This window comes from Aedes aegypti, chromosome 1, assembly GCF_002204515.2.
Source record: "Aedes aegypti strain LVP_AGWG chromosome 1, AaegL5.0 Primary Assembly, whole genome shotgun sequence".
NCBI classification, from domain to species: Eukaryota; Metazoa; Arthropoda; class Insecta; order Diptera; family Culicidae; genus Aedes; species Aedes aegypti.
In genome coordinates, this window is record NC_035107.1 from 93991410 (window position 1) to 94006999 (window position 15590).

Below are 15590 nucleotides of genomic sequence, written 5' to 3' on the forward strand. Positions count from 1 at the left end.
TTACCGTAATTTTGAATTCATCGCGGGGAGCACTGAAGTAATCCCACTTAAAGAATCAGAAACCACTTCAATTTCGAGTCCATGGTTTGCGACAAATCAACTTCATGATTTAGCAAACCAAGTCTAAATAAAAATGGTTCGACCATCATTTGGATGACTTTGCCACATGCTGGGTTGTTCCGAATACCGGTTCACTGGTGGAGGTGGCCATCATATAGGCGAATCTGAAACCTGGCTTGCGACATATCAATTTTCACTAAAGGTGGTTCAGTTGTATTTTAATGACTTGACCACATGTCGGATTGTTCCGAATTCCTGGTTTCATGGGGGAAATGGCCACTAAATTGTCGGTGTTGGCAGAAACAAACTTCGCACTAATCCTGATATCGACTTTGTTGTAATTTGCTTCAAGCTGAAAATATTTCTTCATAATTATTTATGCCTTGTACAATATTGAGTTACTTACATTTAATAGTGCGCTATTATGGAAAACACGTTAGGTAACAATCCAGTTTTTATCGAAGCAATCTGCTAGGATCATTATAGAGATATAATAAATCTTAAGTATACATTTAGTTTTAAATTTTTACCTACCGTTTTGTAGGATGATTAATTTTAGTTCAATAATACGGTTGATAAAGGCGCATAGCTCTTCCTGTAGGATATTCATTACATAAGGATTATATAATTCAATAATTTTGGTCAATGTATAACCTACCAACTCGTTAAGCCTATTTATAACTAATTTAAGACACTTCAAGTGCTTTTTGGAACAATATCTTATCTGTAATTTTAGAAGCAAATGTTAGCTTTTAAGCAATTCAATTTAATAATAAGAATTTTACTTTTGAATAGAAATATAAAATAATTTTAGAATGTTGGATAGCACATGAGCACAATAGTTTCCAAATCAAAACATTGGTGATTGAATATATATATCCAATGCCTAGCCCGAGAGCGCATTGTTTTTTTGGTATAGGAATAGCACACTACACTAGCCAGCAACTGCGCTATATTTATCGAGCAACGGACTCATGTTCCGTAACCGGTCGTTTGAGAACGTCGCGACCCATTGGAAGCCCACACAATAGAAACCTCAGCCAGCGCAGTTGCTGGCTAGTGTAGTGTGCTATTCCTATACCTAAAAAACAATGCGCTCTCGGGCTAGGCATTGGATATATATAGAAAGCGTTGTGTTTGGATAAGTATCTAATTCTTCCGAAAGAGGTGCACTTTGCGAAAAAGGATCACGTGATTATTGAGCTGAAATCGAATTCAGGTTAACTTCTGCGTTCATGAGTCCTCTCATGGCGTAGTGGTAACGCGCCCCAACTAGAGATCGGGGAGTCGTGGGTTCGATTCTCACTGAGAAGACGTGTAACTTTTTCGCAAATCTTCACATCAATTTGTCCATTTAATCCAATTGCAAATTATATGTAATGTTTAGCTTTTCGGTAGTTGTTAAACTTCCACTCGGCTGGTTGGCCGTAAACCACGATTCATAATTAAAAACATGTAAGTTTCTATTGCAGTTTTGTATATGCAATTCACATCGGTACTATTCGGTTGGATATTTCGGCATAAAATTGCTTTGTTATAAGTAAACAATTACCGGAGTACATTCCTTGAAAAAATCGGTCCAGTATGGTCCATGCTGAACCGGTTCCTGGAGTTCCAGAGGGTGACCAATCTGAACAATTCGATGAAATTATTCGGATTTGTGCCCCAAAACCAAATCAATTGTGTCCAATTCTTTACGATTTTTTATGCTTGGATGTATTTTGCCAAAAGGATTAAAGGATGATTATTATGGTCCATTTGGAGCACCGTAATGGCCACCAGGAAACCCGTAATATGGGACTACTAAGTTTCAGCACCAAAACTAGGCATGTAACGGCTCAATATTCATGGTTTTGAATCCCAGTGATTCTTCTAATTCAATTATAGATTAATGACCACTCTGGCTTATTGTAACCACTAAAATAACTCAGGAATGACCACCGGAGGTACCCGCATTGTGGGACATAGGCTGTTTTTATACCAAAACTAGGCATGCGACGGCTCATTCTTCATGATTACGGAACATGAGTCCGTTGCTCGATAAATACTTGTTAAATTAATCGTCGTTTAAGAACGTCACGACCCATTGGAAGCCCGCACTATAGATATCTCAGCCAGCACGTCGTTGGCGAGTAGTGTGTGGTATTTCAATACCTTATAAATAATGCGCTCTCAGGCTAGGCATTGCATATATATAGAAAGCGTTGTGTTTGGATGGGCATCCAATTCTTCCGAAAGAGGTGCGCTTTGCGAAAGAGGACCACGTGATTATTGAGCTGAAATCAAATTCAGGTTAACTTCTACGTCCATGAGTCCTCTCGTGGTGTAGGGGTAACGCGCTCTATCTAGTGAGTCGTGAGTTCGATTCTCACCGAGAAGACGTGTAACTTTTTCACAAATTTCAGGTCAATTTGTCCATTCAATCCACTTGCAAAATATATGCAATGTTTAGTTGTTCGGTAATTGTTAAACTTCTACTCGACTGATTAGTCGTAAATCACGAATCATTAATAATTAAATAAGTATTTTAAGGATTATTATTTAAACTTTAGATTGAATTTCAAGTTCAGTATTATAATCAATTCTTCTGAATTTGCTTTTCTTCATGAATCATTCAAAATGACCTGAATGCATAATATGATAATAATAATAAGCGTTAAAAAATGTACACATATATCTAGCTTATGAGAATCAATTTTAGGTTCATAATAAGAAACTAAACTTTTAAAAAATAACCATATTTTTTCACAGTGGGAAACTATACTTTTTAGTGATAACAATAAATTTGTAAAGATTACAGGAACACTCTGCCATGATTTTCTTCAATATTTGATAGAAAAATTGAACTTCAATCAAGCCAAATAAAATATGATGAGAAAGGGCTTAATTTTTGCACAGAATATTACCGCAAATGTTGATTGATTCCTAATAAATTATTTATTTTATGTAAAACTTCTTCAAAATTCTTACAAAACCATCAGCCAGATTCCTCAGAATCCTCGCAATCAATTTTTCATTAAATTCTTGTCAGAGTTCCTACATAATCCTGGGTGGATTTTTGACCGAATTCTCAACAAAAATCATATAAAATCTTGGACAAATACCTCACAGACTCCAGATCAGGAATGGAGATTCTGGGAGTATTCTAAAAACAAATCATAGAGAAATCTGCATTGTATTTATCAAAATGCCACACAAGATTCTCACATAACCCTAGGCAGGATTATCAAAAAATGGTTGGTGGAATTGAGGCAAATTTCTGAGTAGTATTCTTATAACATCTTGAACATGTTTCTAGTACAAAATTAAGAGCAGCATTTACAACGATTCCTGGAATGAACAAAATTTTGAACACAATCCCTTCGCAGAAAGATTATAGAATACAGAGTGGGATTCTTACTGAATCCTTAGCAGGATGTTCAAAAACAAATATCATGTCAATTTAACATAATGAAATTTTGTATTTGTTATTCGTTAGAAAAAAAAAGAACAAGGTAGATACATTTTTGGCCCATCGCACAGTGCGTTGTTCCATAGACAAAAATCAAATTTCAAGTTATTTTATTCGGCGATAATAAGTATCCACAAGTGTTTATAGATAACATCGGCTATTGAAACGTGTATTCATAAGATTTATAAAGCACTAAAACGACTACAATAAGCGTTGAAAGTGACAGATGTCGGAGTAGCACAAAAACTTAATATTGTCGCATGTTTTCAACATTACTTTCAACTAGTACGGAGGATGTTGAAACCAATCCATTCAATCAAAATTTAAAAGAGAACATGTTTGAAGGTTAAAAAAGTATATTTTATGGGATAAGCACACCAATTTTAACTTTGAATATGAGAAATAGGCACGATGAGTTGGCTATGAAATCAAACTTATGAAATACTAACATGTAACTTTGGTAAACGATTCAAAAAAAGTTCCACCGAGTTCCACCCTAAATCACTCACAGACATGTTTCTCAGAGTGTCCTCTAAGAGGTCTGAAAGATACAGCTGCAACTTCCTGCAACTCTTCGAGATTTTCAACTATTTTTCGGTATACTCCTTAACCAGCTGAAGTATGAAAATGAGTTGTTTGTGATAAGAAAACCGAAAATCTCGCAACGCTATGTGGTCAAAGCTGAACCAGACATTACACCAGAGCAAGTTTATGTTTAAAATAATGTATTTTAAATGAAGTTTCCAAGATTTTATTCAAATTTTATGTTAAAAACTAGAAAATTTTAAAAATATGCGATATTTTTGCATAATGACGTATAAGTCACTTTTGCAGCTACGAGTGTGAAGAGACATATTTGCAAATTACTTCTTACATCATTATAAGCAATAATAGTACAAATTACAAGGTTTTTCTTGGAAAATAATGGATTTGGCGCTTAGGACAGTTTTGCGATTATGCGTATACTATATGTCATTTATGCAAATTGCAGCTCTTTTCACCAGAAAAAACTTTTCCTTTCATACAAAGGTGCTTAAATGGCTTGATCTTCCAGTTTTGATTTTTGTCCCGCATCTCCATACATTCAACGCACTGTACACCGCGCCAAATTACTTCTGAGATAAAGGCTGGCGTTTCAAAAAGGTTGGGCAGGCCTGTCTAAACAGTCGGAAAAAATATGAAAAAAAGTAGAAGGACATCCTGGCCTTCAGTACCAATTTATGAAAGAAGTCAAAAAATATTGCACGAAACTCTCCTTTAGGTATAGCTTCATTAAATTTCTTCAAAACAATTGAGAGTTATATACTGAAAGTAACTAGATGTTTTAAAAATAAGGACTTTAGAGACCTAATGCTGGAAAAAATAATTCAAAAAAAGACCTAAAAGGAACCAAAAAGAAATTGAACAGGAATCAAGAAAAGCAGAAACCAAACAAAGGCCAGGGGACAAAAACTAAAGTTTCTTAAAAGAAATGGACTAAAAATATCTCGATCGTTCGCAACCTCCCAAAAAATTCTGGTCACTACCTTGAACACAAGCTGTGAACCATGCTCAGATCCAGTATGGAAGTAATGTCAATAACCAGAAAAGCTGCAACCGAAAAGCCAGCCATATGGAGAGTAATTAAATTACTCCACTGAAGCGGCGCCAATTCCGCACGCAAAGTGCACTTCAAAGCATCCCCCCAGAATAGCCAATAATAGAGTCAGGTGAGTCATTTGAACGTAGCCCCCGATGCGATTGTTGCGGAGTATCCTCGACCTGCAAGCCACTGTACTGAACAATGCCAACCACGCGTTTAGGATAGGTAAGTCATTTACACTATCCACCAAAAGTATGTAACTGTTTCATCGAGTATTGCAATTAACACTGTTGAATTGTGAACAAGTTTGGATATTTTGTCTTCATACTTGCAAAATGAAAGATTTCTCCCAATGCTTCCAAAATATAACTTAAAATATTTCCACATAAACAAAAAGCTTTTTATTTGAAATCTTCAAGTAAGTATTTTGTCACGATAAGAGGGATTCCAAGAAATTGGTCAAATGAGGTTAAGATGAAACTCATGCTAGATGAAAACTTTACTTTGGGGCGATCCATTAATTCCGTGATTTTTCAACCCTCCTTCCCCCCCATGGTAAGATTATTTGCATGAAAATTGAAAAAAAAATGGATGGCGCGTAAGAAAACTTAAACTAACTGTTGTACTACCAGGAAGAAAACTCTGCAGAGGATTCTGAAAAATAAAGTTCTGAAAATGATTCTGAAGCTCCCTTCCTGGTATAGTAGTAATTAATTACAATAAATATCCAATTTTGAAACATTGTAAAAATGTAAAACATAATAATTTCAGATACAAATTGTTGCAAGCTTCTATTATCACAATAAATGTTTTATATGTTTATGTTGAGTTAGGCTAAGCTTATTGAAAAGCGATTTTTTCCTCCTATAAGACGGTGAATTCACCTACGACAAATGGAATGTAATATGTTGTAACAAAGTATTGGTAAAAGCTTCATTTAGTTTTACCAAATTAGGATGATAGTTTCATCATTGAACACGTACTTAGATATAAGAAATGAATGCAAGGTTTAAAAAGAGACTAATAAAGGAATTAAAAAAAACTGGTAGGCTTAAGTTGCTGTTGTAGTGATTCTAATATTTTCGGAAGTCGTTGCAATACTTAAAACGATTGCTACAATGAGATTCCATACTTTTGGCGGGTAGTGTAGGTGTGCAAAAAAAATACGACCAACTGACTGCGACAAGGTGAGGAGATTTGACCCGATCCGGAGCGATGATGTGTCAGCCCAAAGAAAAATCGATACTCTCGAACTCGGAGCACTCTTTTCGCATTGTCCACTTGTTGGAAGGTTTTTCTTTACTTGTTTGAGTGAAGTAATTGTGCGTTTCTAAATAAGCTTTTAGTTTGATGACTAGAGTTGATTATAACCTTTACAGACAATTTAAGCACGCAACAAAAACTAGACATGACCGTCTCAGATTCAGTGACCCGTACCTGGTATCTTCCATGGTTCAATGACCTCATCCACGAAGTAATCGCACGCATCCAAGGCTCGTTCGGCCCCCGATTTCGGCACTTCACGAAACTTCCAAGACATCCTGAATATTCGGCTCTTAGATTACACTTCACTTCCGACTAGGTCAAAGTAGGCGCTACGAAAAGTTACCGCCCATTTTCGTGGTTTTCACACTCCCACATGGAAACTGGAACAATGCACAAGACCGCCTACTAATCCAATTTATTCCACAAACGGTTACTAAAATAGAGTATTCTGCATAATCCCTTTTCCGGTACACGGTCAAGCCAGGACACCCACCAAAACTATCTTCCCTAGCTCGGTAGGGTCGGAACCCAGACGTTCAATTGTTCAAGTAAGTAGACCGAACGACACCACGGCGAAAAGAGCACTGAATGCGAAAAACCTGCTACCCTCCAAAGCCCCACAAATGAAGCCAGCAAGGAAAAATCGATAATCATCATTGCCGACGTCGTCGTCAACGAGACGATGATGCGCACGCCGTCATCGGAGACGCTATTGATATGAGCGGGGGAACCGTGGGGGAACCCACAAGACCGACCAGAATCATTGATGCTCTCCTTCATGTCTGGTGGCGAATGCGGTTCGTATTGACAAGCGCTACCGAGCGACCGCATGGCCACGCAGCGATGCCAGATGTATGGATGTTTCCGTGTAGATCTACGGAATGGAAGAGTTTCTACGGATCTTCGAATTTCATAGACAAAATATGCGGATTTTTTTTCATGAAATTTATACACTTTTCCCAAAACCATTCTTTTTGAAAATTTCCTAGGAAAAACTCCAGCTATCTCTATAAAAAATTCTTCAAGGATTTCTTCAAGAAAATCTGTTGACTTTAGGAATAATAAGTGAATTGCTTTATAATAACTATCCTAACATGTTTCTGGATATTCTTCCCTAGGGATATATTAAAATAACCATCAAAATAACCGTTTTTCAGCAATAATATTTACTGGAGAAATTTTGTGAGAAATTTCTAGAGAAAATTAATAAGAAATCCCAAGTCGAATTTATTGAGCTTTTTTTTGAGGAAGATTGAAAAAGATTTCTTAGAATAATGCCTGAAGAGATTTTTAAGGTCAACTCCTGAAAGTGTAATTTTTGAAGAATCCTTATGAAAAATGAAAATGAAAGGCTTGGGAATTATTGTAGGGTTTCTTGGAAAAATGTCGAAATAAACATTTGTGGTAAAACTTGTATAGGATCTGTGGTAAATCTCCTAAACTGAAAAAACAGTGAAAAAATCAGTTGAAGCACATCTGGAAGAAATCCTGGGATAGTCGCTAAGATTTATCCAGAGTAATATCTATGAAAATTACTGGAGATAGTAACCTTGGAGCGCTCTAGGATTTTCTTGACCAAATTCTGAAAAAAAAACAGCCGAGTGTTAGCATACTCGAAGAAAATCCTTGGGATCTGAGAAAAATATCATTAAAAACTAGTGGGATAATCTCTGAAGGTTTCTCTGAAGCCTCTTAAATTTTGTAACAGGATTCACTGGAAGCAGATTATGTCAAAAAAGTGACTTTAGAGACCATTTTGATTGAAATAGATTGAAGTCTCTATTCCAATCAAAATGATCTTTAAAGACCTTACGTAAAATTAATATGTATAGACATTGCATTGAAAAAGACTAAAAAAACATGTTTCATATACTCAATAAAGAAATCCAACTGTAACTTCCTTCATTTTACCATGTATTACTGTCAATACCTTAGGAAGAAGGGAAAATGGGGATGCAATTTGCATAGGATCTGGAAGGTGAAACTTAGAGGTTTAAATGGAATAGGGTAAAAGCACCGGTTTTGGTCAGCCTAAGAGAAAATGTCAATAAAAATTAAATGGGAAGCCGTATTAATACTACAAATATGTCAAATGCAAGCTTTCAATCCATATTATGTGTGTAAAATATCAAAAGTGAGCTATAACCATTGTTTCGCTTTGAAAACCCCGTTGGTCAATATAGGCCGACGGAACCAGTTTTGGCCAGACATTTATCTTCGGTTCCTAAATTGGCCAATCGCATTGATTTCTCATGAGAGTGGCCAAATTGGGAGTGCCCTGGCCAAATTAGGTGTATGGGAGTTGAAATTATAAGGAAAGTGAATTGTTTTTCTTATGTTTTGAATCAATTTGGACGATTAAATGAATGTAGCTCTATCATGTGAATGTGATCTACTGAACACAAAAGGTTTCATGCTGATTGGCTATGTAAAACGGTGTATAATCCTCTATGGCTACAACTGGCGTATGGCCAAAACCAGTGCTTCTACTCTAGTGTACTTCTGGTGGTAAACATACTGTATAATTTCGATGTAAAACCGAGCATTGTTTACTGAAAATTGGATGAATATAGTTGAAATATGAATGTTTATGGCTCAAAACAAAGCCAAAACCCTCAGAAGGAGGGCTAGGGGAGTTCAAGTCCCCCTTAGAAATCATTTTGCGACGCCTAGAAAATTAAAACTGTTAACCCTCTCTTTCCCATGGTAGCTCCAGACCTCCATTGAATTTCGACGAACTTCAAACAAACGGAATCAGATGAATATGTACTATGAAGTAGTTAGAATATGATTCCAAACTCATCATATCAATCAAGTTTAGGTCAACTAACTGTTTCCATAGTAAAACTATTGCTAAGCAATCAATTTACTTCTGGAAATCCATAAAAAAAATTGAACTGAATTCAAAAAACATGCCCATTTGTAACATTGTTTGTTCAAGCAATTTATTAAAATAAACGCCTTTTTGTAAAGAAATAGTTGATCGGAGTCGTGCAAAAGGAAGTCTTTAGCTAAGTAATCACTGTGTTTGTGAAATTTCTTGGTCGAATAGATCAAGGTCGAATTTGCTGAAGAGAGATATTCAATCCGACGGATAGCAGAATAGATATTCATGAGATTGTTTGCTATAATTTAGCTTAATGTGGGATTATAGCCTTGCATCAGCAACATTGAGGTTTGAAGAATGAGTTTTCACTATGGGATGATAAGTTTGTACTTTAATTACAATACCAGCATTTCTCAAACTTTTTCCATAGTAATTTCCATATAAACCTACATTGTCTTTGGACCACCTTTAAATCATCACCGAAAAAGCTGAAAATTTCACAGAACTCTGTTTTTATGATAAGGAACACATGGGAGGTTGGATTTTCAACCATTTCTAAATTTTGAATCGCCTTAATGCTCAAGCACATACTCATAGGGTCACCATCCGTCCTGATTTTGAGATTCTTCTGAGGTGTGCTGATTTGTTTCCCATATTTCAAGCTATGTCCTGCTTTTTCCTGCATGTCGAACTTCGTGGAATGTCAAAAAAATTTCGAATTAGGAAAAGCTATCCTAATACTAAAAACCCGACTTAATCCACCGATGGTATGACTGAATCCTTCTTACACTTCCATACAGGTTTGAGGTAAATATTATTCATCATTCATTTGGAACCTTGTATCAGAAAAACTAAACTTTAGTGTGTTGTGGCTATGTTCTATCTGCCCTTTCTAATGGTTTAATGGTTTACGAGAAAGTCCTGGAAACTGCACGTCAAAAACGGATAACAAACTTTATTACTTTTCATACGCTTTTTATCATAGTTAAAACATAAATCATTTATGTGCAAATTTTAATTAAAAATAAGAGAAATTTTAGTGATGTTTGTAAAAAATTGATTTTTATCTCTGCAACTTATAATTCGATTGCAATATTATTGTGTGTTCAGGGCTTTCAATCGATGAATCGGTTAAAAAATGGCTGAGAAATTCATTAAAATGCAGACAGTTGAAAATATTAGAATATGCTTTTTCCAGTACTTCACGATACTGTTTGAATAATAGTTCTGTAACGAAAAGTCCGATCGCAACGATAATTTATAGCGCTCTATGGGAATGTTGTAGCTTTCATTTGGAGCTTGAAGTGTTTAAATCGGTTGACAAACGGCTGCGACATTTAGGTCACATTTTTGTAACACACATGGACTTGTGCTCAGTTCGTCGAGCTCTATCGATTGGTATAAGAGATTTGGCCCTCCGGATGGCCTTGGATCGAAAGTCAGTTTTTCAAGCAATCTTTATTCCCTTCTTATGGTTGTAAGAAGGATAAAAACAGCAAGTTCAAATGACATCTTTACCAAAATCTATGTTGAGTTTTGTGGTTCAGAAATCGTCTTCAGTCGCATGGAAGGTTTGGGATGCGTTCCATAATGTATCACAACACTTTAAGGTTCAGTCAATGTTTGACGATTCTGATGTTGATAATAAAATCATTTGGGCTCATACAAAAACACAAGCTATCATCTTTGGTGTATTTTCAAAGAATTCTATCGCTATCAGAATGAAAGAGATCTCTGAAACTCCGATTACTAGTTTCAGCCGTTATGGTAGCAATCATGGGAACATAAAACTGTTTCCTATATTTCTGCAATAAGTTGATGCATAGCAAAATGGCATTCTGCCATTATTTGTCATATTTTTAGAACTCAAAAAATAATCGCAGAAAACAAAAAAATATAGCAGAGGAGCTTTTTTCTTGTATTGGACCAGAGAATTTATGAATGCGACGAGTGAAACCAAATCTACATATCGAACTGACAAATGTATTGGACCAGAGAATTTATGAATGAAGTGTTGTGCGACGAGTGAAACCAAATCTACATATCGAACTGACAAACCGTTTACCTATCGAGCGGATTTGCAAAACAGATAGTGGCTATTTTCGAAGACTAAACGGATTTCGAATACCATGAGACGAGGTGACTAGCAACACATTGTAATTTAATTTTACAATCAAATTTCACAATTAAACACAAATATCAAAAGAAAATTTGTAATTAATCTTATTATCCAAGCAATTTAGAGTTTTAAAAAAGTGGAAAACTTTTGTGTTAGGACTACTTTTTAATGAAATGAGTCTGAATTCATCAATCAAATCCAAACACACGTTAAAAATATTGTTCAGTTATTGGACCTTGATGATTTCCTAGTTTGTTGAAAAATCATATTTATATCCCACCATTGGGCCTACCCATGTTTTCGTAATAGAAATTTCCTTGACTTCCCTGGGCATAGAGTAAAATCGTACCTGCCACACGATATACGAATGCGAAAATGGCAACTTCGGCAAAGAAAGCTCTCAGTTAATAACTGTGGAAGTGCTCATAAGAACACTAAGCTGAGAATCAGGCTCTGTCCCAGTGAGGACGTAAGGCTAAGAAGAAGAAGAAGAAGAAGATCCCACCATTGTAACGATTAAATGTGCAGTCGTATATATTTGACAGATTTGAAAGAAAAGCATGAAACGAGCTCACAAATTGATCCTTCATCCTTGATTGAGCAGCTAAAATCCACTTCCAGCTTTACTTAAAGCATACAGATTAACTGAAAAACGCGATTCTTTTTTCTCACTCGTACAACGCGGACCAAAACGAATTTATTTATGATTTTTGATGTGATAAAATAATTTGCTTCAATCTTCTGTCAATTTATTCTGTAGACGGGTCAGCCATTAAAAGTTCAAAAAGGAATGATGACTTGCTGGAGATATCGTGGCAGGATTTCCTGGACTACTTAAATAAATAAACGGATATTTAGAGACCCTCAGAATCTACTGAATCTACCGAATGTGAAGCATTCCTGTTGGTAGATTCCTGACGAGATGCTTTATGTTATTTTAAGCAACAAACTGGCAAAAACGATTCCTACTGTGATTTTTGGCAGACTTTAAATACTAACCTTGAGAAAATACTTGTCAGATACCTACCAAAGCCAAAAATCAAAACTCCCTAGTGTCTTCGGAAAAGTGATAGTCTTAGCAAAAGGCTAGTTGTATGAAAGAATTTATAATTATGCTCATACCGCTAATTAGAAGTATATCGAGATCGTTCATTACAAGTCCTCAACATTGAAAATTGAAACAATTTTTGTAAACGCTGCTCTTCGGAATATGAGCCATTTACAGATTTTGAGACTAATTGGAATTTGCACAGGAAAATTGCAAAATGTCCTGATTTTGAATTTCCAGGAGCTGGTCACCCTTTTTAAGGATGTCCATATATTTCTTTCAAGTTTTGAAATGGATGAAGAAGCGTCTTCAAGATCGTCAAACAATTATCCAAAATTTCAGAAATGTATATCAACAGTTTCAGAAATAGCAGGTGGTTTAAAATAAACGAATCTATATGATGACCAAATAAATGAATCTATGTGAAGATCAAACATGCATCAATGCGCTTTATTGAGTGAAAACTGATTGAAAATCCTACATACTAATAAATTGCAATGAAATTGTAATGCAAAATCGAAATATATTTCCAATTACATAGTTTAAATTTATTTCTATCAAAGTAAATGCGAACACTTCTAGCTAATATTACCAAAATGATTCCGTTAATGACAAAAACCATAAAAATCATTTTAGAATAATTTGAGAAAATGTGATCAACACCATGTAGGTATTAGGCTCTGTTTTAGTTGCAATGTACATAAACAAATAGAATATTTAACAACTACCGAAAAACTAAAAATTACATATATTTTGCAATTGGATTAAATGAACAAATTGATGTGGTCGCAAATGAGTGTCTGAAAAATAAGAGACCAAAAAGGAACCTAAAAGACGCCTTAAAATGAGATCAAATAGGACCCAACAAATACCCCAAAAGCTAATGTTTTTGAAGATTACTATTTGTTTAAGTTTCGTTTCCAAAAACCTCGAACCAGAAACATCGTAGAGCACAATTCTGAGAATTTCTTCAGCGATTCTTCATGGCATTAAGCAGGGGTTTTTAGACTTTTTGGTTCGCGGAATGACTGCGTATGAAATCAGTAAAGTTCGACCAGCGTAAATAAATCCTATTATTCTAAAGCAGCATCCATTTATTTCGTAACGCTAAAATGGAAGTTTTTAGACATGCTTCTCCCCTCCGTAACGCATTTTCATGTTTTTTTTTTCAATTAATTGTGTGAGTTGTAACGCTTGAAACTACCCCTTTTAAGCGTAACGTAATTTGTGGGCCGAATAGAAGTTGGATTCAAAAATGTATTCAAATTCGAAAAGATGTGTTCTTTGAGTTAAAAGCTGCTTCCTTACAAGCTTAAATTGAGACAATTCAACATTCATAGAGAATTGTGTTAGGTATTCACCGTATTTCTCGAAATATGATGGTTGGCTTATGTTTCAGTTGGGGAATCGGAGCGATATTTTTGGAGCGAGATATATGTGCGCTTAAAAACTTAAGGTGTGATTTGTTCTATATTCACGAAAAATGAATGACTGAGTCTTCAACAAAAGTTTTGCATACGCATTTTGCAAGTCATTACCGACTATGTCCAATGCCAAAATTGCAAGTCTCTTCTTTGACACAAGGATATTATTTTGAAAGAAATTTGTAAAAGGCATATAGGGTAGGTGTACCAGTTATGGACATAATAGTTCCCTATTTCGCCATACGTGTTAATTTTATTGATTTCAAATTTTGAAATATTTTATATGTTTAATAGTAAGATATCAATGATGTCTTCACGTTAAACCATTTGAAAAGCTTTCAAACGTGAATATTTTCGAAATTTTCCCTTATGCCCAAATAGGGAACCACTATGGCCATAACAGGTACACTTTCTCTATTTTCAATGGAATGTCTATCATGTCTCTTTTTTGGCCAAAATGGTTTTTAAGATTATTTTTTCCTGTTTCCTCACTGAAAACCTTGTGCAAAAATTTTCTATAAAGGCTCATAGTGACTTTTACGCAATCAATGCACAGGTTCTTCAAGAATTTCTCCTCCGATTGCTCGAGGAAAAGCTACTGGAATTCTTCTTGTGATTCCGTCAGAAATTGCTTCTGGAATACTTTCAGCAGCTCCTTCAGGCATCCCTCCATAAAATACATCTACAGGTTCTCCACCAATTCGCCCTGGAATTTGTCCAGTGATTTTTGAAAAGAATTTCTCCATAATTAATACCAGGAAGTACATAGCAACTAGCTTCAGCAATATCCACAAGGATTACTCTGAAAAAAAAATATATATAAAATAGGGTAGGTGTACCAGTTATGGCCATAGTGGTTCTCTATTTCGCCATAAGTAATAATTTGAATGTCTCAACATTTTGAAAAGTTTTTTTGTGTTTTATCAGTAAGATATAGGAGGTATCTTGATGTTAAAACATTAAAAAAGATTAAAAATGTAAAAGCTATCCGAATTTCGCTTATGGCCAAATAGGGAACCACTATGTCCATAACTGGTACACTTTCCCTACTCCATGATTTGCTCCAGAAATTTTTCCACTTATTTTTTAATAATTTTCTCCAAAGAGTTCGACAGAAGTTCTACCAAGAAAATCTTCAGAACTTTGTTTTTTTTTTTAAGGAAGCTCGTGTATGATTTAATCCAAGAAACCCTACTAGAATTCTTCCAGAAGTTCCTACATTAATTTTTACAGCTATTTCTTCAGCGATTGTTCCATGAAACCTACATGAAACTCTGAAAGAAATTCGTAAAAAAATCGACCAGTGATCCATTTTTGAATTCAGCCAGCAATTTCTATTGAAAATTATCCAGCAGATCTGCACTTAATCAGCGATTCCCGAAATTTCTCAAGTAAAATATCTTGGATTTTTCATAATTCAATCTGAATTTTGACACCAGAAATTATTTTAGTATTCCTGGTTTCTGTTCGGATATTTTTTGTATGGTTTTGGCTCCTGAATGGTTTATTTTCGTTTCAGTTTAGTATATATTCGGTCTTTTTTCAGACATGAGTTCTTATTTTCAAAAGACACAGTCGATACCAGCCCTGGCATAATGATTCTTTTGGAATTCTTACGTTTCAGTTGTAGTTGTAGTAATTGTCGACAAAATGTATGGAATATTTTCAAACAAAAATATGAGGTTTAAGATATTTTGGAGCAAGAGAAAATAAAATATGAGTAGTCGCGGAGCACCAAATGCTCCGGGGAGCACGATCTGAAAACCGCTGTATAGAGCACAACGAGACGAATTAGCCTAGGGCTGAAAGTCTC

At 35.3% G+C, this 15590-nt stretch overlaps 1 protein-coding gene across 6 annotated transcripts in view; it reads right to left on the reverse strand.

The window, feature by feature from the left end:
• Positions 1–15590, reverse strand: part of LOC5570593 (leucine-rich repeat serine/threonine-protein kinase 1) — a 58981-nt gene that overhangs the window by 17012 nt on the left and 26379 nt on the right. For 2 of the 6 annotated variants that reach the window (XM_021842891.1, XM_021842886.1), the window contains exon 1: positions 6531–6918. The exons of the other annotated variants lie outside the window; for them this stretch is intronic. In XM_021842891.1, the coding sequence (XP_021698583.1) occupies positions 6531–6633 (103 nt within the window). In that variant the 5' untranslated portion in view covers positions 6634–6918. Of the gene's footprint in view, positions 1–6530; positions 6919–15590 lie in introns of those variants that run through there. 6 annotated transcript variants of the gene reach the window in all.